The sequence below is a fragment of the Symphodus melops genome (assembly GCF_947650265.1).
Source record: "Symphodus melops genome assembly, chromosome: 17".
Classification (NCBI taxonomy): Eukaryota; Metazoa; Chordata; class Actinopteri; order Labriformes; family Labridae; genus Symphodus; species Symphodus melops.
This window is the reverse complement of record NC_136707.1, coordinates 21,527,730-21,553,120: the sequence shown is the minus strand read 5'-3', so window position 1 is coordinate 21,553,120 and position 25,391 is coordinate 21,527,730. Positions and strand designations below refer to the sequence as shown.

The 25,391-nt window shown below is 43.5% G+C and overlaps 1 protein-coding gene and 1 long non-coding RNA gene across 4 annotated transcripts in view; one reads left to right on the top strand and one right to left on the bottom strand.

Annotated features, from left to right (window-relative positions):
• The first annotated feature begins 935 nt into the window (after nucleotides 1-935).
• Nucleotides 936-23,843, top strand: LOC306838536. 3 transcript variants are annotated; one of them, XR_013781099.1, is made up of 4 exons: nucleotides 936-1,850; nucleotides 3,750-3,821; nucleotides 23,201-23,373; nucleotides 23,756-23,843. It is a non-coding gene; the product is annotated as an uncharacterized lncRNA (long non-coding RNA). The 3 variants fall into 3 exon arrangements; XR_013781100.1 differs by having other exon boundaries at nucleotides 1,316-1,477; XR_013781101.1 differs by lacking the exons at nucleotides 23,201-23,373; nucleotides 23,756-23,843 and adding an exon at nucleotides 4,835-4,922.
• Nucleotides 23,437-25,391, bottom strand: part of LOC306838532 (Na(+)/H(+) exchange regulatory cofactor NHE-RF2) — a 29,969-nt gene continuing 28,014 nt past the window's right edge. The window contains exon 6 of the mRNA XM_079366740.1: nucleotides 23,437-25,339. Within this exon, the coding sequence (XP_079222866.1) occupies nucleotides 25,175-25,339 (165 nt within the window). The 3' untranslated portion in view covers nucleotides 23,437-25,174. The remainder of the gene's footprint in view (nucleotides 25,340-25,391) is intronic.

The window sequence follows — 25,391 nt, the reverse complement described above, 5'->3', positions numbered from 1 at the left end:
TCTTTGGTGTGTCTCAAGATCCTCCGAGCGGCTCGTCGAAGCTTAAAATGTTCTAACCATGCATGGATAGTGATCACTGAGTGGGCGGGACTCTCACCTCCTTCCCTCTTTGCAGAATCAACAGCACGATGTCTTAACAATCACAAACGCATTTCCCATCACTTCATTTTGTTTACTATGGGAGTGAATATATTACACTCAGATCTGTTATTTGTGCTGTGGAAATGCAGAAACTTAGTTCATCCAATGTTTTGGTAGTAAATTTACTGAGGCCTGAGTTCTCAGAGTTGTTAAAAGTGTCACATGTTATTTTCTTTTTTTGGGGGGAGGAAGGGGACCTTTTCTTTTTTTGGAAACACAGATGGAGAATTGGAGCTGGGATAAGGTCAAATTTCCCAAAACCTCAGCCCTGTGACACGCACACACTCAAGTTGGGCGTTCCTGTCTTTGAACAAACGGCTTTTCCATTCAGTCCGTCTATCATTTCCTATTGGCGGTGGCACAGTGTGTTACTGAGTGTGTTTACCCAGGGTTTGACAGTGAAAAGATTGTTAAAGGCAGTGGTGTATGGATTTTCTGCCCTATAGAAATGCATGTTTGTTTTATGTTTAATGGAAAGATTACAGGGTGACTAAAGAGCGCGGCAGAGAGGAAGATGTGTGTGTGTGTGTGTGTGTAAATGAGCTGCTGTCACGCTATCATAACATTGTGTGGCGTCTGCACAGAGCAGACAGCGTTTGCCCCCTCTTCCTCTTTGGAACAATCAGTACTCTGTGTGATGTACCGGGCTGCAGCAGTCATAATGGCAATTATGTTCTTTCCCAGAGAGTGCCAGTTTTTTTTATGGTGAGAAGTCACAGACGGGGAGGGAGGAAGAGAGCTGACCTGTTGCACAGCTGCAGGGTGGGGTGGTGGATCTGTAGATGTGGGGGGACAAGACAGGAAATTCACAGCAAGTAGATTTATGCACATTTGCATATTTATTGAGTCTGTTTTTCCTGCTCAGTCTGATTGTGTCTTTATATTTGAAATAATTCTCTAAATTTAAGGAGTGACTTTGCAGACTTATTTTTCCCAGGTCTTCCTGTCTCCTCCCTTTTTACATGAGGAATGCATCCAATTCTTTAATATCTACAAATACAGTGCCCACACTCAAAAATAATCAATTACCCACTTGCACTCTCAGGTCTTCCTCTATTCGACTCACTGCACCACCCTCACGCCTGTCCACCACGGGGTCCATAGCCTTAAGCCGCCCGGCCCCCCGCCTCGGAAAAAAATAGCCTAAATAAATATATTTTTTATTTGTATTTAATTATCTCCTGGTGATATGTCACGTTGACAACAAAACCTACGTCATTTGTGAGCTCGACTCCTTCACCGCCTTATTTACTCCGCGTCTGTTTACCTGTTATGTTGCCATGGTTACTCCCTCCTCCGAATTCTATTGGTCGACCTAAAGCGGCGGGCAGGTGAGGTAAGTGCGTAGGTGTAAGAACAAAGAGGTGTTCAGAGGGAGAGAGAAGGCGCTGACTAGACACAAAACAAACACTAAGACATAAAGATAACCAGATATGTAAATATATGTGAAAGGACGTTTGAATGACGAGATAAGTAAGTTAACGTTAAGCTAATTCTAGTTGCTGCGGAAGAAGGCAGTCCAATAAATCCAGCCCGCAGTCTCCTCCTGTGACGTAGACGTTGCAGGCTGTTGACGGCCACGTGTCGCCGTTGCTATAGTAACCGCCCGGCAAGGAAAAAAACCCCAAACGTCCGGGACTGTGTCACCTAATTTCATCAAATCTGCTTTTTATCAGCGGTCACCATGGAGACTGGAAAATAAACAGGAAGTACGGTGACAGGTTTTTCCACCTTTGTGACCATACGTATATTATGTTTGTGACGTCCAGAAACTAAGAAAAAGAAAAACCGCTTTAAAACTTTTTTTTTTTCTTTTTACACTGAACTGAACCGCAAACCCAGGAAACAACAAAATATCGATACTTTTAACAGCCTGGTTTATATGTACGGTTTTTAAATTACATTTTTATAATGTTTATCTTTAAATCTTTTATTTATATTTAGTCCTAATTCTTTATTTTTTATTGAAGTATTCATTTTTATCACTATTTTTTAGGACATGCATTTATTTAGAACTCAGTTTTATTGTTTTGACAATATATTTGACAGTGACCTTCCACCCTGAGCTGAGTTGGCCTGAGTGTTGTGAAGCCTAATGGCTGTGTAGAAAGGATCTCTGAACCTCTCAGTCCTGTAACGCAGTGAAATTAACCGTCCACTGTAGCTACTTCTCTGACCTGCAATGTCATGAAGTGGATGACTGACATTGTCCAAAATAGTCTCTCTACTCCAACCCTCAGTGAGTCCTTACAGGGGCCTTATTAATATTTTTTGAATGCAGTGTGTGAAGGGACACATGCATTTGAATGTTGACATATTTGCAAAAATCGACAACCAATCCCCAAACCTGATCTTGACTTGTTGCTACAAAACGTTGGCATACTAAACAGTAGTTTCCTTCAGTTTGATATCATCTCACTGGCTGTTGTCTGTCTTTACAGGAAGTCCGAGTGAAAAATCAACAACATGTAAGTCTAAAGATCCTATTTTCTTTTCTTTCTTTTTTTTTTTTTTTACAGAGATAAGGCTGTTTATTTTCGTAAATTAGGTTACCTCCAGTGCTGCCGGGTCATAATGAAGTTTTAACTGGAAACATATGTCACTATCTGTTTAGCTAATGTGTGACAGCAGCACAGTATTTAGTTTGCTTTATGCTATTAAACTGTCTTATAATCAACAGATATCAGACGATTATATAATATTTACCAGCCCTTAACTGAGATCAGTTGATTTAATAACGTTAGCAGACACTGTAACTAGCTTTGTACGTTTTTATGTTTTAAATGTTTACACATAAACACAGGGGTTAGAATGAATGACCCTTAACTTTAAAGAGAGTGATTGACATCAACAACATTGAAATGGAGTTCATTATGATGTTTTATCATTGTAACAATATGAAGACTAAAATGAAAAGTTCATCAATAATTCTGATAATTATTGTCATGTTATTGTGTTGTGACTGCATAAAAATAAAATCTTATTGAATTTGCCTTAAATTTAAAACGTTCAGTTAATCTGATAAATAACCCATCTGTTGAGTAAATACAGAAAATAGATAAACCCTCATGGACTCATCAAGTGATTTAATCCCCTCTAATGTACACAAAGTGTTAAGATGCAGTGGAAACATAATGCTAAGATGGACCAGGTGAGTTAATAACTGTAGCTCTCCCTTTAAATGAAAAGGCAGTTCAGTACAGAGTAGGGTTTCCAGTTTGTGTTGTTTTTATAAACATGTGTAAATATTTCCTGTAGTTAAAGAGATGCAGACATGTTCAATCTGCACAGTCGTACCTCGGCTCACTTTTGACTTTAAGTCACTGTCTGAAAAATAATTTAAATGGATCATGACTTTCGTGCTATGATGTCTGTTGATTTCGGTTTGGTTTCCCAACAATTTGAATAACTGTTGCCTTGACGTGTAGAACGTTCTTGTCACAGTTTGCAATAATTACAGATAACTGAAAATGTCTGCCTCTGACTCAGCACTACTCAAGTGAGACTGGTTTTTTTCCTTTCTGTCTTTTAACTGACAGAAGCATTTTACGCTGACTTTTTTTGAATCATATTTTCATTTCAGTTTGCTCCACTTGTTTTCTATTCAGGTCAACACTTCGGGAAGACTCTCAGATATGCAAAGGAGAGGCAAAGTGTCGACTGTGCAGAATGCATGAGAGGTAAAAAGAGTGAATGTTGCAGAGATGTGTTGTGACATCATTAAAGTTACATACTGTGTTTAACGGTTGTTTACCTTGAAAGATGAGGATCAGGTCAGGTACAGACAGCCAGGTTACACGAGGTTATGCAAATTTTCACTTCAAACAAAAACTCACAATGCTTGCACATCATGACAGAACTATCTGTGGCCGTGACATCTCTTTAATATGAGCTTATAATTACATGAACAATTTGATCTCCGGTGTCTGACCTGAAGCACGAGAGCAAGGGGAAAAGGTGACTACATGGTGTTTATGAATCAGAGTAGGCCTGATTGAAGGAAACACAGAAGGCGTGTACGATCATTTCAAAGAGAATATATTTTAATGTCAATGTCTCAGAAAAAAAACATTACAACTGTTTTGACAAATCCATATTTCAAGATACCTTTCATCTCAGTCTGTAAAAGATGAGGAAATATTTTGTGGACTCCTCTCGCGTAAAGTCAGTCACGAAGGCAGTTTTTATGAGTAACACTAAAATATTTGAGCTTTGTCTGCAAGCACAAACACACAGACCAGACATTAGAGTAAACAGAGACAAGCATTTAAAAGATTTCTTATTCTTTTATTACAAATGTGTAGACAATGAACAACAAAGAACATTTCTCAACAAAACAAATTAAAACAGGAATGGAAGCTCAAAGGATAAAACAATAGGATGAACATGTTCTTGACATCTTCACATTGATTTCCTGGACATGCTTTAAGGAAGTTGTAGGTTTGAGCAGCCTGTAAATGAAATCAAGCCACAGACAGAAACAAAAATAAAGTGTTTCATTACACGATGTGAGCTGATTCAAAAACATGTGGCCACGAATTTTATTATTTCCCGCTAAATATATTTAAACATGCACATACACATCCAGACTTAGACATGAAATAACAGGCTGCAGTCATTATAATGGTATTAAAGTGTGTGTATGCATGTGCGTGATTGTGTGTGTGTGTGTGCGTGTGTGTGTGTGTGGAAGTGAGACCAGACCCCTGTTCCTGCTGAACTGAGCCAGCCAACGTCACACACTGATTATCAGCACAGCAGGCACAGGAGACCGACCCAGCGGGGGGGGGGGGGGGGCGGGGGGCGGGGGGGGGCAGACAAAGGTGATTACACACACACACACACACACACTGCACATATACAAAATACAAAAAGACAGACAAACGCACACACAAGTCAAACAAACACAAAATCAACAGGTGAGGAAATTATAAACACATACAAAAAATGAACACACACACGTCGCCCGTGAGAGACCCCCAGCATTAAAAATGACGACATGAGCCGACACTCTGCTCGCCCTGCAGGAGCAGCAGCAGCTTTCAGCACTAATGAGACGGCTGACATTTAACAGACACACTGAGGCCGCACTATTCCAGCTCATTCAACTGATTACCAGTTATTACCAGAAGCTCGCAGACCTGCTCCCATTCTGCCCTCCTGACCACAAACGCATCACCTTTAACACTTCAATATCACAAAACGGAGTCATCAGAGACCTACACACGCACTCGACCTCCAATGCATGCTGGCACCGCAGAAGTGATTAATATACGTGGGATGTCTTTGAATCAGAGAATCCAACAAACGAGAAGCAGACTCTTTTTTTCCCCTCGTTTCAACAGCTTTGACACATTTAAAATTCTTTTCATAGTTTTCTCAAGTTGTTTTCATGAGTCATCCGGTAATGCTGCGACTGCCTCAGGATTATTAACAGTCTGCATATGAAAAACTGACGCTGTTTTATTCATGCATCTAATTCCTGATGATTTGACTATAACCTAAAAGTCTGAAACAGTAACATCACAGATGACAATAGACAGACTCCAAATAAGCAGCAACACTTTAAAAACACAAAGAAAATACAGCAGTCAACCCATTTTTATTAACTTACACTTACTGCCCGTTTGATGATTCATTTAATCTTTAAGGTTAACCATGGCTTCAGAATTTTATCTGATTATCTTGATTATTTTGTCAACCTTTATTTGAAGTCCTTCCTCTTTTTCATTCTAACTTCCTGCCCTTTTCTTTCATTTATGTGTATTTTTTTGTAAATATTCTTGTCCAAGTTTTTCACAACAAGCTTACCGAGGTGCGATCAACTTCTTTTTCTTACGTACTCACCCTGTAAAAAACTCACATTTAAAAAATAAATAAAAATTAAGTATTTTAAGTATTTGTCTCATCTCATCACACTGAATGTAAGCCACACTCACCAGACACGTCCTGATGACAACCTCATTTCACGATTTAAAAAAAATAAAAGCCCTGCGTAAAGCTTGTAATAAGTGAAATAAATATGCCAATTGGGCAAGCAAACGTTTCTGGCTGGATGTTTTATCCTGAGATGTTCTCAGTAGTAGTCAGGACAGAGAGAGGACAAAATGCATTTAAAACAAAAGGTAAACAGGGATGGATGTCGTATGTTTCACATCCTGTGTTTGGTGTTATTCCTGCAGATTGATATTGAGTGAAGTGTAATGCTCTCTAATTGTAGCTGCTTCGTTACATCTTCCAGTACAGTTGAGTGACCTTGCAGGTTTGTATTCGTCTGATATTTGGTGTTGTTTTGGTGGTTTTGATCCTGTGTTGCCTCCCCGCCCTGCCCCGCCCCGCCCCGCCCTGCAGGCTGCAGCCCTGTGGCGGCAGAACTTAACCACTGTGAACATGACCAACACTCGCTGCTCACATGTGGGTTAAGTCCTGCCGCCACACTGCCAGGTGTAGGAGCAGTATCTGTTCGTGACAGAGCAGGGTGTGTTTGTTTGCGGCTACGCAAATCAGAAACCTGGGTGTGACAGTGTGTGACCTAACAGGCCAGCGTGTGTGCTTTGTGTCTGCGAGGAGGACGCCGCTTTCCTCATGTCAGCCATTGGAAATCCCTGGCAATGTGATTCAGTCCTGTAGTCTCAAAAATCACTCTGCCAGGAATTCCCCTGGCCGACAGAGACAACAAGACAGTTTGTGGTGAGACTTCCTAGCATGCAAAATCTCCAGCTTGGTGCCATCCTGTCGTGGAGGGATCACCTCAATCCCACGTCTGTACCTCTGTGAGAAAGCATCACACACTCAGCCTTGTGTGTGTGTGTGTGTGTGTGTGTGTGTGCGTGTGCGCGTCTGCGTCTGCTTCTCCCAGACTTCCCGTGGCCTCTTATAAAAATAGCTTTTCAAAGACAGAAAGGAGAATTAGGTTAGGAGGAAATGGTCAGTCAAGTGGCACTCCCTTTAAAGACGTTTGCCCCGCTCTCTTCCACCTCTACCTCTTTATCAGAGAGAGTGTGTGTGTGTGTGTGTGTGTGTGTGTGTGTGTGTTAGTGCACGAGTGTGTGTGGTGGCCAAAGAGCTCTGAGCCATGTTTTCTTTGCTGCTAAGTTACAGCAGTGGAATTTGTCAGGAATGTTCTTCTTGTGTGAAGATAGGGATACTGTATTTGTATGTTGTTGCTTCTCATTACTGTCCATCAAATGAAATCTGATAACTGCCTGAACATGCATAAAACAACAAGCAGGCACACACACACACACACACACACACACACACACACCTCAGGAGCTGAACCTGTGATGCTGAATTCCTGTTTGTGTGAATTGACTTGCCTGGACAGGAGATATTTTGTGAATTTAATCTAGAGCCACACTGAATCCTACTTTGCCGGTCTCTTTATTTTCGACAGCCTTAACGAGATCCGAATCAGTGGAATCACTTGGGGAACTCCAGACTCTAAATAAGTCTTAGCCGGCGCTCTGTCATCCCAAACCTGCTGCAGCGCTGAGCCAGGATCACGGTGAACTCCCCGAAGCATTGTCTACTGCTGCAGCCAGGTCTGAGACTTTAGACAGACATACCCAACATAGACCCAAGCCCAATGCCTCCACGAACCACAACAAGGAAGCATCTTTGTATTCTGGTGCAACAGCAGCAAACCTAACACATCTATGGAAGCCCTGAGCAGACAAACATCAAAACATTTTTTTTTACTGAGCTCTGTCTTCCAGTTATAACTAGTTAAGTTAGGTTGTTTTCTCGAGATCTCAACCTATGACTTGTGTTTTGTCTGGATAACAAGACAGCTTTTAAGAAAAGTTCGGAAAGGAAATCGTGATCTTGGGAAAACTGTCGATGTTCTCCTGAGATAATCAGATAAAGAAGTCGACATCTTGAGAAAACAACACACATACTCGTTATTGTGGGAAAACTCAAAATGCATTGACGCATGACCGCTTGAAGCTTCTATAAAAAAACCCTGTTTCATGTGCGGATGCTTTTTTTTAAATGTCTAACAGACTGATGGTTTGAGGCGCATTTAACCAATATTACAACATTTGAACCGCTCTAAATGCAGCGTGATTTTTCTGCTTTGAGCTGGTCGATAAACCTTTGCCTTTTGATCTCTCTCTGATTTCAAAAATCATCTCTCTTTATAAGACTAAACAACATGAGAAGCCTTTTTCAGGCTGCTGTGAGATGAGTCGGAGTTTTGTCTCTGACTCAAATACATAAATACCTTTAATACTTTGCACATTCAGTGTACGATTTGATTCGTCCCAATAATTGGTGCTATTTAAATAAAGCAGGTCGTTTAAGGCTCCAGCGCTCATCAAAGATGGCGTGTTAACTCCTCTTTAACTCCTCTCCTCCATCAAGCTAAAACCCTCCATCCCGCCGTCCTTTCATCTGGCACTGACTTGTCTTGTGTGTTATTTTCTCTGCCTTTTCATCTTTTCCATCGGTTTCTCTCCTTCCCCTTCGCGTCCCCCCTTTCTGTCGAACCCGCAGCCATTAATGTCTATGAGCTCATTCCTTCCCTCTCCCTGTAATGACAGCATTCTGGTTGACGCACGCCATCCAACACCTCACCTCAAACGCTCGTGGAGACGAGCTCAACATGGCTCCCTTTTGGCCTGTCTTGTGGAGCCACCAGGCTATCCTGCTGCTAGACTCTGCTCAAATTGGATGTTTATTATGGTAAGGAATAATCATGAGGTTGTGCTATGTGGGCTGCTACTTATCGGCAGCTCATAATTGTGCCAACGTGTTGCATCCTGACGGAGGCGTAGAAAAGGAAAATTAGCATCACTTAGTTACGATCGGCAGCAGATGTACCCTGGTGAAGTTGAAATGTTTTCAGCGAGTGTTTTCATGGCTTGTGGCTCCTGCTGAGGCTTCTTTGATGGTTTTAGAGAGTAAACTTAGTTTATATTGTGCGCACGACGTATGGAGGTCCAAGTGCAGACGTGGCCTCTGGCTGTTTTTTCTCCAACTATCTCTCCCCCTTCAGACAGAATTCAGAATTGACATTGACGTTTACACAAGGGCACGCAGTTAAGTGGAAAAGCCTCTGTTGAGACAGCTGGATCTCAACCTCTTGTTGTTTTAACACATATCTTCTCCCTCCATATGCCCCTGTGTACAAACACACACACAAACACACCATGAAGTGCACACATGCTCATAAAGGCAGAGACTTGTGCTCCCTCGCGTTTAATATGCCTACTTTCAATAAACAAACGCATTCGTGTCGGGTAAACGTGGCATGTGCATCATAAACCTGGAATAGCTCAAATCCATATCAGTCTGACATCATTCACACCTGCAGGCTGTGAAAGCTTCACATCATTATTTATATAAGTGACACAAGTCAAGTTTTTGTATCTTTCCATTACAGGAAGTTTTTTTTTTTTACAACTGCAGCTTCATGTGAAATCAGAATGTCTGGAGACGTTATGTCAACACCAGAGCGCATCCAAAAATGCCTAACTTCTTTTATGAAAGTGCAAATACGAAAAATGTGTTTTCCATAATTGCGTCTGTACACATAATGCCTCTCGAACACACTTGAGCTTCAAAGTGAAGACTGCCTCCTGAGAATAAAAAAGATAATGCAGGAAAGTCAGAGCAGATCACCTCAGTCCCAATTGGTGCAGAAGTGAGCGTGACGAGTTAAAACTGTCACTGCACAGAATGCTCCCTCTGCAACTTACAAAACAGTTCGTGTGAGTGCATTCAGTCTGTAATCAGAGATGTTATAACCTCAATGATCTAACCTTCCCTCCAAAATCTGAAGAACGGATGCAAAGTAAAAAAAAAAAAAAAAAAGTGAAACTCTGTGAACCCACACACCCAAAGCAGCCCACCACACCTGGCCTGTCAGCGTCGGGCTCTGGGTACGTGTGAGCCTGTGAGTAAGACTGTATTTGTTTCGTGTTTCGTGTGAGCGTGTAATTATCGCAGAGGCCGTGACATTCAGTGACATTCGAACAAGGACTTGCGCTCCAGCGTGGGCCTCCTCTGTCGCCCTTTTTCCTGAATCTAAAGGGGACTGCTCATCGGTTAGCCTGGAATCAGTGGAACGCAGCACATGTGGGACATTAGACTGAGGATAAAAAAAAATGTTTCCAAGTGTTTAGAAAACAAAAAAGAGAAAAAAGTCTCTTTGGACTGTGAGCAGTGAGGAGCCCAGCCCAGAGGCCGTGGCCCGCTCCCTGCAGCCCAGTGCGTGTAACCCTATCCTCTGGCTGAATCTCTGCCAAACACCCTCACCACCACCACCAGCCCTGTACTTAGTGTACAGCCGCCCTGCTGCCTCATAACCACACATGCACAAATGGACGCACACATACACACTTTTTATTCCACTACGCCACGGTTTCCTGAGCTTGGGCCCATTCCTACAGATGGCTGCCGTGCACACCCACCCAAAGCCAACGCCGGAGTCTTTCTCCTCCTTTTATTCAACCCCTCTTCCATCATTCATCCATCCGTCCCTCCCTGGAAAACTTATGATTCCTCCCTGAATAAAAACACCTCCCTCCTCCTCATGTCTTGTGGCGTAGAGGTTATCTGAAGTCAGAGTCGGTTAAGCGGAGCAACAAAGCCTCCTCCTTGTTTGGCTAAATTAATTCACTCTTATCTTGTCTTCTCTCTGCTTTTGCCTACGTCAGCTCTGTTTCTGTTTTCCACTGTCCAACACTCCCAAAGGGGACAGGGCGACACACACAGCTGGCCCCGGACCGCAGCAGAGCCCGGGTTAGCTACAGTAGCCGCTGGATTCCCTTCCTTTCATGGAGGTTTGGGAGCTCGTAGACTTACAGGCCTTCTGAACAATGAGAGGAATGTACGAGCGGCTCCAGCCTCGCTTCACCTCTACTATTACGGCTGCTTCTCGATGACTTTTTATGACCCCCGTTCCCCTGTCTGTGCAGCAACAACACCCAGACTGATAGACGTGTAGACAGGCAGCCGGACAGAAGACACACACGAGAGGATGACGTTTGACTGTACGTAGACACTTCAAAGGAGGGCAGACAGACAGGTAGAGGCAAACAATATATGCAGCAGACGGGTGGAGACATGATCCTAAATCAAACATACACACAGACAGACAAGCGGACAGAAAATCCAGCCTTCCAATTCAGAGGAACTATTTGCGTCTGACCTTTGTAATGGAGCCGGTCCACAGCGGCAGACCTCAGATCAGACCAGGACAATAATCCAGTGCCAATATTACAGTACATCTGAACAGCAGGCGCACTTTACGTGTGTGTGTGTGTGTGTGTGTGTGTGTGTGTGTGTGTGTGTCCCGATCAACAGGTTACAGGAAAGGCTGTGGAGTGAGTGTGAAGTGCCTCTCTGTGGACGACTGGAGGTTCAAGAAAAGACAAAAAAGAACCCGAGTCAAAGTAAAGCGTACAGTCATAAAGTCATAAAACAGTAAAAAGGTAACAAACAACTTGTGAGACGAGGCCGACGGTATGCTGCACCTACCTGAGAAAACAGATTTGTACTCCTTTTTTCTGTCTCAGTCCTTTTCTCTCCTACTCTCCAGAGTGACACACTTTGAGTTGAACTTCACAGTTGTCTTCCTCCTCTCTCTCTTTCTGTGTCTGTCTCGACAACTCTCCGTCTCTCTCTCTCTGTCTCTCTCTCTCTCTCTCATGGGTCTGTCTCTCCTTCCCCCGTGCAGACAGCAGTGAGTGTGTCTGGGAGCCAGACAGGGTGAGAGTAAGAGTGGGCGGGTCCAGCACCGAGCTGGGGATTCCTTTATGACGATGTCAGAGGAGAGGAGCCCTCCCTCTTCTCTCCCTCCTTCCCTCCCTCCTTCCCTCCTCTCCTTCCCTCCTCTCCTCCCCCCCAGTGCGAGGCAAAGAGCGAGGCTGCTGCTCGAACACAGGAAAGGGGGGCAGGGAGATAATTGGCCGCACAGCTGCTAATAAATGAGGATAGGCCGTTTGAGTCAACAGCGGGCAGGAAGAGGAGCGAGCTGAATGTTCAGTTCGCGGACACGCACGCACACACACGCACACACACACACACACACGCAGTGTTTGTATCACTTTGTTGTGTGTCGAAAAGTTGCAAAAGAGTTGAAGGTCACTAATACACTAATATTTTACAATTGATACAAATATCAATTGTTAAGCTTTTTGAGGTGTTAACTACTTTGAAGTTGTTTTTTTTTTTGCATAAATGCACACGTGTACGGAAGCCCGAAGAGGACATACATTTCTGTAGTTCCTTTAAGCTCTCATCCTGTGTCTCGTTATGTTGGGATAGCAATGCTCGCCGTGTCTGCTCTGTGAATGAATGTATTCATAATCTCATTCAGGAAGTAATGAAGCATGAACATGTGGTCACTCTACACTTCTGTTCTTCTCTTCAATCTATTCATTTTACTGAGAGCGTTTTACTTCAACACACTACATTGTAGCACAAATACAAAATAAGTATTTACATTGTTTTGATGCATTTCAGGGAAACAATCCTATATTTTTTCGTGCGTCATTGTGTAGTCATCAATACCTTGTTAGTAAAGAATAGAAGAAAAGTAATTGGGAAATAAGAGGACAGTAATTCGCTTGTTATGGTTTATTGTGTTTTTTAAAAAAACGTTTTTTTATGGGCTTTCCATTCCTTTATTTCAAGACACATCATTGGACCATCCCCTCCGCACATGGGGCGCACGAACCAACCACCCGGCCACCAGCGCCCCCCGTTTAATGTATTCTTAATTGATCTGAAGTTCGACTGATTTTAGTTTGTCTCCTAAATCTGTTGTGAGGTTTAGTTTGATGGAGACGGGTTTAAAATATGTCCTGTAGAGTTTGTTTTGTTAGAACGAGCACATTTCAAAGTCTTAGCTTTTTTAATTTTCCTTGAGTAAAGATGTTGAATGAGCACATGCACGAGTATCTAGAGCATAGCTTCTCCTCCTCTGTGAGATAAGAGACCACCTGAGTTTGTGTGTCGCCTTCGAGTGAATAGAAAACTCCACAAAGAACACATAGAGGTTCTGAAGTCATGAAGAGATTCAATATGTTAAGTGAAGCTTTAGACCTTGTTTTCCAAGTGTGCCTTGAAGCGGGCCAGCAGTTCAGTGTCACAGTAACCTGACGGAGAACACACAAAGCACGGCTGGTTTTTCCAGTTCATTTCACGCTGGATGTCCGTTTTGGATATGGAAATCATTTGAAGTGAAAGGGAGAGAGCGTGCTATAGCGTGTGGATTTGAGCACGCTGCTGTTATTGTGTCGACATTGTTGCAACAGAACGTCTGCCTCTCAAGTACAGATAGTGAAGTAGAAGAGCGTCTTTAAAATTCATGGAGCGATTTCTTTTTAAACGTTCATAGTGTGCATGTGTTCATAGCATGTCCAGGCTCGGTTTGATCTGCACCTGTCCAGCATACAACCCCCTCTCACATACATGCACACACACACACACACACACACACACACACACACATGCAAACACACACTTGCATACAAGATCACCCCGAAACAGAGACAATAACACAAGCTTCATAGCGGGGCCATTAGAAGCTTTATGACTTCCCCTTCCTCCTCTGAAGCCTCTGGATGAGTGTCTGCGTGTGTATGAGTGTGTGTGTGTGTGTGTGTGTGTGCGTGTGCGTGTGTATGTGCACACGGGCGCTTGTGCTTGCATGTGTGTGTGTGTGTGTGTGTGAGAGCGGCAGAGTCCTGCACAGACAGCCTCGCCCCTGTAGGAACGGGACGTCACACATTCCACACACACACACACACACACAGTGGGGCGTCTCTTAGCAACACATACACCCAAGCTTAGTGTAATGACTCTGCCAGTAAGACACATGACTGCAACACGTCGTATATCTTAAGATGGGATAATGTTTTGTTTACAGACCTCAGTTTCTATGCTGTCTTCAAAGGGGATTTACAACTTTGCATAACAGCCAGAGACGAGTGGAACGTAATGAATAGCTGCACTTTTTGTTTGTTTGTTAGCTATGATTACTTGTGGTATGACTTCACTTATGATAGAGTGGAAACGAGCTCTTCTCTCCCCCAACTCTCTCTTTTCGTCCCTCTGTGAGTGTGTTTGACTGTAAGGCTGCATGAGGCCGTCTGTCTCGTCTGCGCTCTCCAGATGAGCTGAGTTTTCTGACAGTCGAGCTAACTGTGTCGTATTTGTTACAAACTGCTCCGTGGTGGTTAAATTAAACCAAACAGAAACATTTCCATCGCCTCTGTGTGGTCTGAACCTCGACGCATGCTCTACACACTCCTATCTCATTTTGCGTCACTCAGATGACAATTAGCATAACCACATTAAACGCCACACAAGTGTAGTAACTGAGCTATTGTGACACAAGCTGCTCATCATTAAAAGACCGATACCGGTTCTTTCAGCCTGGGTGAAACATGATTACAGTAAACCTGGAGTGAAACTGAAAGGCTGTGTCTTTTAGCTCCTCGAACAGTTTCCATTTATTGGTTACAAATGTTGAAGCACAACGTCCTGCTTTATTAACAAAAACACTTAAAGCAGACATGCAGTCACTTTATTTGGCTTACCGCTGATATACGATCTTTCACCTTCCTTGATGACTTGTTATGTTCTAGTTTTGACAATTCAGGGACTTTGTGGACTTGTGATTGGTCCAAATTGTGATGGGTGTGTGAGCACAAATATATCTCTTCTTTTATGTAATACCATAATACCAAGAGAGATAAGACTGCACGATCATTCTTCATCCAATACAATGAAATATTTGTGCCGTTTGATGATTCGAGAGAAGGATATCTGAACAGAGACACGTTACCAACAAAAGGAAGGCAGTCCAGTTTATAACAAAGTGCTCTCAGGTACAACTGGATTAGACTCTTTACACAGCAGCCTCCTCCATCAGTGTGTGAATGTGTCGGTGTGAGCTGCGGTGTTAAAGAGCTTTGAGTAGTCAGAGCACTATAAGCATGATCTCCAGTTTTCCAATAAGAGCCCGCTGCTTCTCAAGCAACCCACCAATGAGAGTGACAGCTCGTTCTTCTTCTTCACCTGCGGCCGCTCTCTGTTCGTTATCTGTCTGTTCTTTATGGTTCTATGGAAAAGGCAATGACACATACACATGGCTGCAAATGTACTGCTGTGTGTGTGTGCCTGTGTGCCTGTGTGTGTGTGTGCATTTAAACTGATGTGTCCATTAAGAGATAACAGGCGACCAATGAATCCATAGCAAGGTGTGTGTTTGTACGTTTGCATATGAGTGAATATATGATTTTGGGTACACTGTGTGTGTGTGTGTGTGTGTGTGTGTGTGTGTGTGTGTGTGTGTGTGTGTGTGTGGGTGGGTGTATATGTGTGAGAGAGTCAGTCTTGCAGCATTGACCTACAAAGTCAGATGCGCAGCTCCTGTGGGTGATTCTGTGGAGTCATGGAGGAGCTGTGTCATCTTTGGTTTATAGTTCCTGAGAAAAATGCTCCATATAACGAGGTCAGAGCACTGACCTGTATTTATCTGTTCAAACATGATTCTTCTTTATGGTTTACATACTTTAAATTCAAATATAGGTAAAGAAAAGTATCTTTCTGTAATGGTAGCGTATGCATGTGTGTGTGTGTGTGTGTGTGTGTGTGTGTGTGTGTGTGTGAATATGTGTGTGTGTGTGTGAATATGTGTGTGTGTGTGAATGTGGAGATTTGTGTGCGTCAGTCGGTCACACGGGACATTCGGCTGAGTGACCATCTTAGACGGTGAGTCAGACGACAGTAACAGACTGTAATCCAAACCACAGGGAGTAAAAAAAAAAAAAAAAAAAACTCCATTTAGTTGTCATGGTGATTCAGATCCAATTATGCAACAAGCCGTGGAAAATGTGTTCAGATAGAGAAAGAAAGAAACGCAGGAGAACGAGTGAGCGAGAGAGAGAGAGAGAGAGAGAGAGAGAGAGAGAGAGAGAGAGCATCTGTCAGTGCCAGCTGATCTGTGAGGTGTCAGTTTTGATCTTTTTGAATCAGACAAACTGATTGTAAAAAAAACACATGTTTCTCTTAGCAGCATCAGTTTCTGAAGTGCTCGTACTGAAGCAGAAAGTTCTGCTCAAGGAGAGTCGCACATGCATATCTCATTCTTTAAAGCTAAACATGTTTCTTTCTACAGTACAGAAACTGGTCTATCGTTCGCTCCCAATCATCACACAAGAAAAAGTGACATCACAAAGCAGTAAACGTGACCCTGTACAATTTTTTCCCCCCAATATTTATCTTAAAATAGGCATTTAAACCTTTAGAAAAATTGTGAAAACTATCATATTCAACATTCGATGTTTTCATTTAGATTTTATACAACGTCTTCTCCTTGAAGGAAGGAGGCAGGCCTTATTTGCCGTGTTGTGTTTTGTTACTGCGGACGACTGATGTCGTGATCTTTGAGTGTGAAGGTGGCCTTAAAAATCACCTTGTTAACCTTCATCCTCCTCCTCCTCCTCCTCCTCCTCCTCCTCATCTCCACCCTGAATTAGTTGCTGCCGAGAGCACTTCAGCTTCCCTTCTTCACGGCCTCTTTTTCCCCATCCAACCCTGACCCTGTGCTGGGACATTTGAGGTCATAACTTTTTCTATAGCTCATCCAGTTCTGGACCAGGTCACTGGAAACCAGTCCAGGATCCTGTCATAAAGTCCAGCTAAAGAGCAGCACGTCTTAACCGAAGAATCAAAAGGCAGCCAGCAAAGAGGCTCCCAATGATCCACTTGACTTTGACTGCTCTGTCCTTACTCTCTCTCTCTCTCTCTCTCTCTCTCTGGTATTTATGTGCTGGCAGTTGCCGTGGAGACAAGACACACAAACACTGTGGCGGTAGACAGGAAGTGCTGCGGAACCACAATGGCGTCACTGCGGCTCTGCACTCGCTCGCTCTCTCTCTCTCTGTCTGCCTCAGTCAGCTCTGCTCTCCTCAGCTCTCTGCACAGAGACCACAGTGCTCTCTCTTTCCCTCTGCTCTCTCATTTCCCTCATTATTATTAGCATTGCTTTTGCAGCTGTGTGTGTGTCCCTCTCTCTCTCTCTCTTTCTCTCTCTCTCTCTCTCTCTCTCTCTCTCTCTCTCTCTCATACCACATTAGCTGCTTTACCGTTTGGAAAAATCTCTGTCTGATTTGCGGTGTCTGGGATGCCTGGTGTTGAGTTTGATGTGCTGAAAAGCTGTTGGGCATCGAGCGTTTTAAATGTTCGACCTGCGTTCAGGGCGTTCACTTTCGAGAAGCGACTCCCCTGATTCAAATCTGGGTCAGGAATGTGTGTGTGTGTGTGTGAGTGTGTGTACTGTATGTTTTGGAGTTTGTGATATGCAGAATGAGAAACTGTTTGTAAATGCTTGAAAACTAAAACTCATATAAGACTACTCGAATACGCTTTGGTCACGATCCCAGGATTTTAAACTTCGATATCATACTATCGATCTAAATAAAGTTTAAAAAAAGATACCTCTTTTGTTACTATGGCAACAAATGTAGAAATCCCAGGCACCTGTTAGTTGGTCATTTCTTGTTTGGAATGACAACATTTGCTGGCAGGAGTTTATCTCCAACTTTTGAAGGATCCTACGTATCAGTCTTTTTTCAGTTTCCGTACTTTAAGTCATTCAGAATATCAGAGATTGAATCGTACTTGAACACTTGGTATCGAGAAGTTTTAACCAGGCAGCCGCTCTTGAATGCTGTTTGTGTCGCTGGTATTTGATGAAGCGAGCGGATGTGTGTATTTGTGTGTGTGTGTGTGTGTTTAGGAGTCAGATTTAGGGAGTGAGAGAATAGCAGGAATGTGTGTGTGGTCCCGTTGCACACTCTTACATCAGACTGGCATTAGTGTACAGTGCACATCCCTCCTGTTCTCCCTCTGTCTCCTCTTTATTTCACACACCCTCGCTCTAAATATACACCTCTGGAAAAACCCCTTGAGAAGATACTGCCCTCTTCCACTTCACATGCTAAAAATATCCAGCCAAGACCACCTTTACAAACCCCCACACCGCTGCTTTTCTTTCCTGCCTCTTCGTCGCTTGTTTACGTCTGGCACTCACCACCTGCTCATTAATCTACGCAAACTCTGACTTCTTTATGGGAAGTGACTTATTTTTTCTGCCTTCACTCCTTTTCGGCTCCCTCTGTCGCCTCCCTCCAATCCCCCACGGCTGCTTGGCCTTTCTGCTGACATAGACAGCCAGTCATCCCTCCATCTTTCCTTCCATTCATACGTCCATCAAGGCCGGCCAATCAGACCGACCAGCTGACCACCCAGGCTCACCATATGAAGAGAGGTCCAGCTATCGGGGGTCTGCTTCGTATTTAGACCCGGTAACAGATGAATTCTCTGGACACACAAATACAGAGGGAACAAGGGGTGTCTTTTCTTGATTCAAGCTCACAGAGACACAATTGTTCTGTATTGAACTTCTGAAACTCTGCCAGCCATGAGGGAAAGAAACGTGCAAAGTACATAAAGGCCCTTGAATAGCTTGAGCACTCGTTTTTTAAGGCCCAGTGATGAGCTGAGATTAGCACCTTTCGCTCATGCACTGCACTCCTAAAACAATTCCAGACTCTGGCTCGGGTGGGCTGCATGTGTCAGCGGAGGCAATACATTTTACACCCTGACTTTTATCGGTGAGAACACATCATACTTACATCACCTCCCGCTTTGAGTTTCAAACATACGAGCAAGTTGATGTCCTGATATTATCTGGAAAAACGAAGAGCGTGTGTGAAACGGGCCTCTGAGCGTCTCTTCCTCCGGCCTTGTTTGTTCTGAACTGAATGCGCAGAAGTCAAATACTTTACATGGTTGATTCAAACTATAATAAAACCCAGTGTTAAAGGGTGTAGCCGTGTAATTTATGGGAGAAGACCATATTATGAATCCAAATCTTGCAGCTCTGTGGCTGTATAAAGAGGAAGAAGGACAAATCAGTTGCCACTAAGAACGAGCTGTTGTTTTGAGGAAGTGATGAAAATTGTCGTACTGTACGTGGAAGAGGGAGATTTTCTGTTTGTTTGTGCTCGTTGACAAGAGAGGAAACCTATCTGTGTCCATATGGTGTTTCTCTTCCTCTCCTCGACGGCTGACATCATCTGGAGTGACACACTGCAGAGCGACTTCCTCCGTCCCATTAATCACTCGTGTGTTAACAGGCGCACACACACACACACACACACACACTCTTCCATTCCCGTCCCCTTTACAGGCCGGCACCCTTTACTCCCTCCGTTCGCTCCCCAGCTCCAACATCAGCCGCCGCTCACTCTCCTTTGACCCCTACCGTCCAATAAAACCTCCACGCCATGCTTTCTCCACCTGCTGATCACCTGCTGCAGGGATGAAAGCAGACAATGGAGGGAGGGAGCTCTTTAAACATGCCTGTAAAAATAAAAGGAGACTGAAATAGTCATCTTTTAACTGGAGCTTTGTTCAGAGGCAGTTGTGATAAAAAAAAAAGGAGAAAGACAGCCGTTAAGAGGACAGGTGATATTTCCAGAGTGTTATCTCTGCAGAGATAAAAACTGACAAGAGGGATCATCTACACCAGCTTCTGATTGGCTGATCTGGAGCTGAACTTCAGTCCTTACAGACGGTACAGAGGCCGCTGAAAGAGAGGGAAAGAAGTTACCCAGCATTCAGTCTCTACACGGTTTGTCTTAGTTCTTGAGTTGGGAAGTTGTTCTTGAGACTTTTGAGATTTTTGAAATTATGAGCAAAAGATAAATAAATGTGGAAAAAGTTGAACATGTTGGACAACAGAAAGAATGAATCTGCCCAAATGAAAGCAGGCTGCACATTCAGTTGAGTGAACTAATAGAAGTGTGAGTGAGCTCCCCTTCAGGCTGGATGTGCACTTGTCTTCTGGGTTTGTGTTTGTTGTTTTACATCGTTTAAGACTCTGCAGCAGGCGTGATACTGACGCAGTTGTTTCAGCTTTTTGCAGCACATTCTTTCATTTGCCGCACCTTTCTGTCATTGCTTTTGTTTTAGACTCTTGCACGTGTCGAATCTGCGTCTTTTCTAAACTTGCAGCATCCTAATGTAAGTCCTCTGGGCTGTCTTAGCTGGGTTTTGCCTGTTGTTGGCCTTACTTTAGAAACAGAGCAGGTGAAGACTGACCTCTTTGTTGTTTTCTTTCACAAAGACGTGAAGTTAATCAACCATGAGCACGCAATTAGCAGCGGTGGCGAGAGAAAAACCTGAAGCAGAACTAGAATCCTTGGTGATCAGTCATCTGTCTCGACCGGATGTGCAGAAGAAGAGATATCGTTTTAAAATTGCATTATTCACTGTATTGGAACAAAAGCTTTGGCAATATATGAGGCCAATAAACTCGCTGAGAAGAAGTGAATAAATAAAGATGGGTGGATAGCAACAGTCATGAAGCCACTTAGTGGAAGTTAGTCATCGCGGTTAAGTAGAGCAGTGAGAGAATGTGCAGTGAATCAACTTTTATGATACTGTAAAAACTGATACATCTTCACAGGGAGGACGAGGAGATGATATGTCTTCTGCTGCTGTGAGATGTGGAAACTCTCTCACACACACACACTCAAACAAAGAGCCACGATGACGGGGTCAACGGTAGCCAAAATACACATTTACTGTGGGGATGAGCCTGCAGCCTCCTCTGTGTTCCTGAAATCGCTTCTGTCACACATATTCCCCCGTGGAAGAAACTTTTTTGTGCTGCAACAAACAGGCCGTGGGAAAATACACCCGAGCACCGGCCTGGAGGAACACAGATGACAAACTGGAGAAAAATCTAACTTCTCAGTTTTATGATGCAAAAGTACAACATGGCCGACACAGAAAAACACACACTCTCACACACATCTCTGCGTAGCCTTCTTTACGTGTAGGCGTCAGACAATGAATGGGTGGTTTAGCGAGTTAAGCCAAGGTGTGCACACACTGGGTGTGTCTGTGTGTGTGTTTCCGTTCCCCCCACCCATGTGAAGGGTGCACTTGGGAGAGGGTATGTGCCCGCACTCGTGCCCTCTGCTTCCCTCCTCTTTTAGCAGGTTGTTTCCTCTTTATTTATTTGCTCTTTCATCTCTTTTACTCGCAACCATTTTCTTTTTTTTTCTTTTTTTTTTTTGCTTAGCACAAATTGTCCAACTCTTTCCCCTCTCTTGTCCTCTTTTTTTTTTCCCTTGCTCCTCTCGCTTATTCGCTCTGAACATGTTGGTGTAGCTGTCCTTATTTGGCTTCCCTTCGGCTGAGTGGGAGTGTGAGCATGAATGTTACTGTGTGTGTGTGTGTGTGTGTGTGTTTCCTCCTGACTGTGAGTCACTGCTTGTATGACTCACGAGCGCTAACAAAAACACACGGTTGCCATGGGGACGCACTCACTCACCCCCTTCCCCTGTCGGGCTCTGGTTTCTCCCTCCTTGCGGGCACCGCTGCATCCTGGGCAGCCCTGGCACGGTTTAATGGGTGGCACCGTAACTTGGGTGGGATGGCGGTGGAGAGGTGGGGAAGTGAACCTGGTGGAGGGACAGAGGTGAATTTGATATGCAAAGAAAACTTATTAAAGCGAGGCAGAAAGAGCACATGTTAAAAAAATGACTCATACAGACGAGTTAAAGTAAAGTCCAGCAGGAGAACAGAGACCAGGGCGGCAAGAAAAGCAATCATCTATCAGCAATAGTCAGGAGAAAAGAGTTCCCAGGCTGAGCAGAGTAAACAGAAAGTGCCCACCTGTGGCTCTATTCTCTGTCTCTTTTTACCCTGCTGAAATTGCAAACCTGCTTTGAAGCGGCTCTGTCCTTTGATGTGCTGCCGTCACCGCTCGGCCTCCATGTCACCTCCAGGGGGCCTGATAATGTGCCCACGTGCAGCTTTACATTTCCACCAAGATCAGGTAGGGCACCTGAAAGTGCATGCATCCACTTTGTCTTACTTCCTGCATGCTTATTGTTGAAGGTGTGCCACCTAGTGGACAAAAAGTATGTCGTCTCCCCCCGTCCTTTTTTGAAGAATAATTTAAAAAAAAGTACATTCTTCTGGCAGACATTGAAATTCACCCTAAAAACAGTCTGATGTAATTGTCTAATCCGTCCTTTGTATTATCTTTATCTTTCTCCTTGTACAGTTGTTTTTTCAATGCACTTTGTTAACTTTATTTCTGTTTAAAAACTGCTGAACACACAAAGTGATTGTGTTAAAATCACGACTTGACCACATTAAGATTGTTCTCTCTGATCAGAGCACCACAGACGTGTTTACAATCCTGCCACCAACACGTTTGCTCATTGTGTTTTGGTGGCTCTTATATTTTGTGGGGGACGATCAAAGTATGAAATATGATATTAGATATATTGAACTGGATCATGACCGTCAGTGTCCCCTGATTCTGCAGATTATAAATTGTTCAGGCCTTGGGTGAGTTGTTTCATGCGTGTGCTCTCAGGAAGCTGATTCAGACGTCATCATGATGGTTTATTGCGTGTGTGTAGCCGCTTCATATTTAAGATGTCCTGCCCATTTTCACAAACAGTTTGCCTGATGAAGGTCGAGTTCCCAAACGTTTCAAATAATAAAATCCATATTTTTGCGTGTTAGACAGTGAGCGGGAGTTTACCTTTAAGACAATCCTGCCAACATAAAGAGAGATTCTCCCCTCCAGGCTGATGGAAGAGAAAAATGGACAAATGTTTTGCAAAGATTTTTTAAAAGAAGGAATAAAATAATCATGTAAATCAAAATACAATTCTGAGAAAAGTAATATCAGATTGGTTTAAAGAGGCCGTTCTCCTGCTAGATGGTGCTCTTCAGATTCTTTTAGCGTCACATTTTCCTGATGACTCTTCTTAACTCGGACACAAGTAGGACTTTATATGGACCTTTACTTCCACTGAAGAACTTCTCTGAATTCTTTCTTTTGAAGAACAAACACGGAGCGATGAAGACGCAGACTCAGACAAACATAAACTGCCCCAATGGAGACACATAAAAATACACATGCACACACAACTGAAAGTACACACACACACACACACACACACTTTCGACCTCTGTTTGACCTCTATGTGTCTGAAAGCAGCAGCTGGCCGGTGGAGAATCCGGAGAACAGGCTCAAAGTGAAATTGATCGCCGACATAATCCTGACAAACACAGATGGGATGAGAGAGGAGAAGCAGTGAGCGACAGAGCGAGAGAGAAAAGATCGGAGGGTCACGAGAGGATTAAAGAAACACTAAAGTGTGGACCTGACCGGTGAGATGGAAAACAAGACGAGAACAGGAATGACAAAAACAGTTTCATATATATTCCAAAAAAAACGGCGTCACACTTTATTGAAAAATATGCAACCTGCCATATATTCTGTATGATATTACTGTATATACATCAGACATAGAAACAGAGTTTGTTCTGCCAGAACAGAATAAGCACAAAGAGGACGACTGACATTTCTCTGACTTCACGAGTGAAGACTCACTTATTACAATCCCGATATTTAACATTGCTTTATTGCTGTTTGAACACCTTCTCTGCACACACACACACACACATAGTGCTCTGAGTGTGTGAGGCAGCTGTCTTTGACTGTGTGATAATCCTCAGTAAACTCCATGGCTCCCTCTGTCTCTTCTCGTAGATCCTCCTCACTCTGAGCTCCTCCTCTCGTCTTCATCACCTTCAGCCTGCACACTCGTGTCGTCACATCATCAGTCCCACATGACCGCTGCACCAATGAGCCTTAGAGTTTCCCTTCAGGTCGTTATTTCATTCAATTACAACACAACTTCTGCTTTTATTGCTTTCTGGTGGACAGTTAAATGAGCAGATCTGTGTGACTCTGATATTTTGTGGTAACACTGAAAACAAACAAAAAGGTTTGAGAGCCAAACTCTCGAAAATGCAAGCAGCATATTTATTTGACAGTAATTTATTAATTCTGCAATAAAAAAGAAAATGCTCCTGCAAGTTAAACAAAATCTGTGATTAAAACTGCAAATAAAATATGTTTGGACTGTCCTTGCAGTTGAGCTCGGACTCTGGGTTAAAGATGTCAGACGTGTCCTTACAGTTCGTTTTGATCGGAGTGATGCCTCCTCTCTCAACCATCATGTGAAGGCAAAACGGCAACAGAATCATTCCTTCAAATGAAAACAAACCTTTCCTCTCGCACCTCCAACGCTCGATTCTCATCTCGTTTCGTTTCAGTCAGATAAATGTAGATGTGCAGGATGCCAAACTATTCTTACATTTAAAATCTGTAACGAACTGTCCGACAAGGAAGCGAGCCGCGACAAGGTGAAGCCCGTCTGAGGCGATGTGTGCACAGGAGCACTCCTGGAGGAGAGGTGAGTGGTGATACACTTCATACAAACGACTTCTAAACAACATACAACATGAGTGATTGGAGAGCAAAGTAAAGGCGGAGCTGATAGTCAGTTCATTCACTCTATTAAGTGTAAAAAAAACAACAACAAGGTGTTACACATTTTTAAAGGGACAGTTCACACAACGCTCTGTCCTCTGTGTGTGTGTGTGTGTGTGTTAGCTGGAGGGTCTCCTCTTCTTCACAGTGATCTTCTGACGACTCTGGGAAACTTCTGACCCCCCCGCCATGTCCACAATCATTATTGTCACAGTGTCCATATAAAACACGATGATGGCGGGCTCCTGTTTGTTATTCATCCTTGTTTATACTTTTTTAATACAAAAATAACTTTTCTCCTTCATTTGTAAGAAACCGCTCTCTTGAAGCGTGGGGAGGAAGGGCGGATCATAAAAAGTGATGGAGATGCAGGAGAATATGTGAAAATATATTTGCACTCCTGTTTAATAGAAGCTCTTCCATTAAAAGAGTCTGAATGTAGTTATCACTTTAAAGAGGGACTCTGCAGTGGTATTAAAAAACAGAAATCTTTCTTTTGCTTTTGTCAATATCCTCTGCTGCTCTGTTTCTGATTCGTGTAGTAAGAGGGACCTCCTTCCAGACACAATCCCGTCCACGCAGAGGCCGGCGGCGAGCTCCTTCAGGGTTTTGCAGTCGTTGAAGAGGAATGACCTAAAAGTTGCTGAAAAGCTCGTACTTCTTCATCCAGTCCATCTGCGGCGCCTTTCGCTTCTCTTTGGAGTGGACCTTCATCTTCATTTCAGCTGCCGTCGCGCTCAAACTCAGACCCATCTCAGCGAACGGGTCCATCAGCCGGTTGCCCTCCTCATCCGCCAGCTAGACGGAGAAGCGGTTGAAGACGGAGAGACAGACAGAAAAGGTTGAGAGG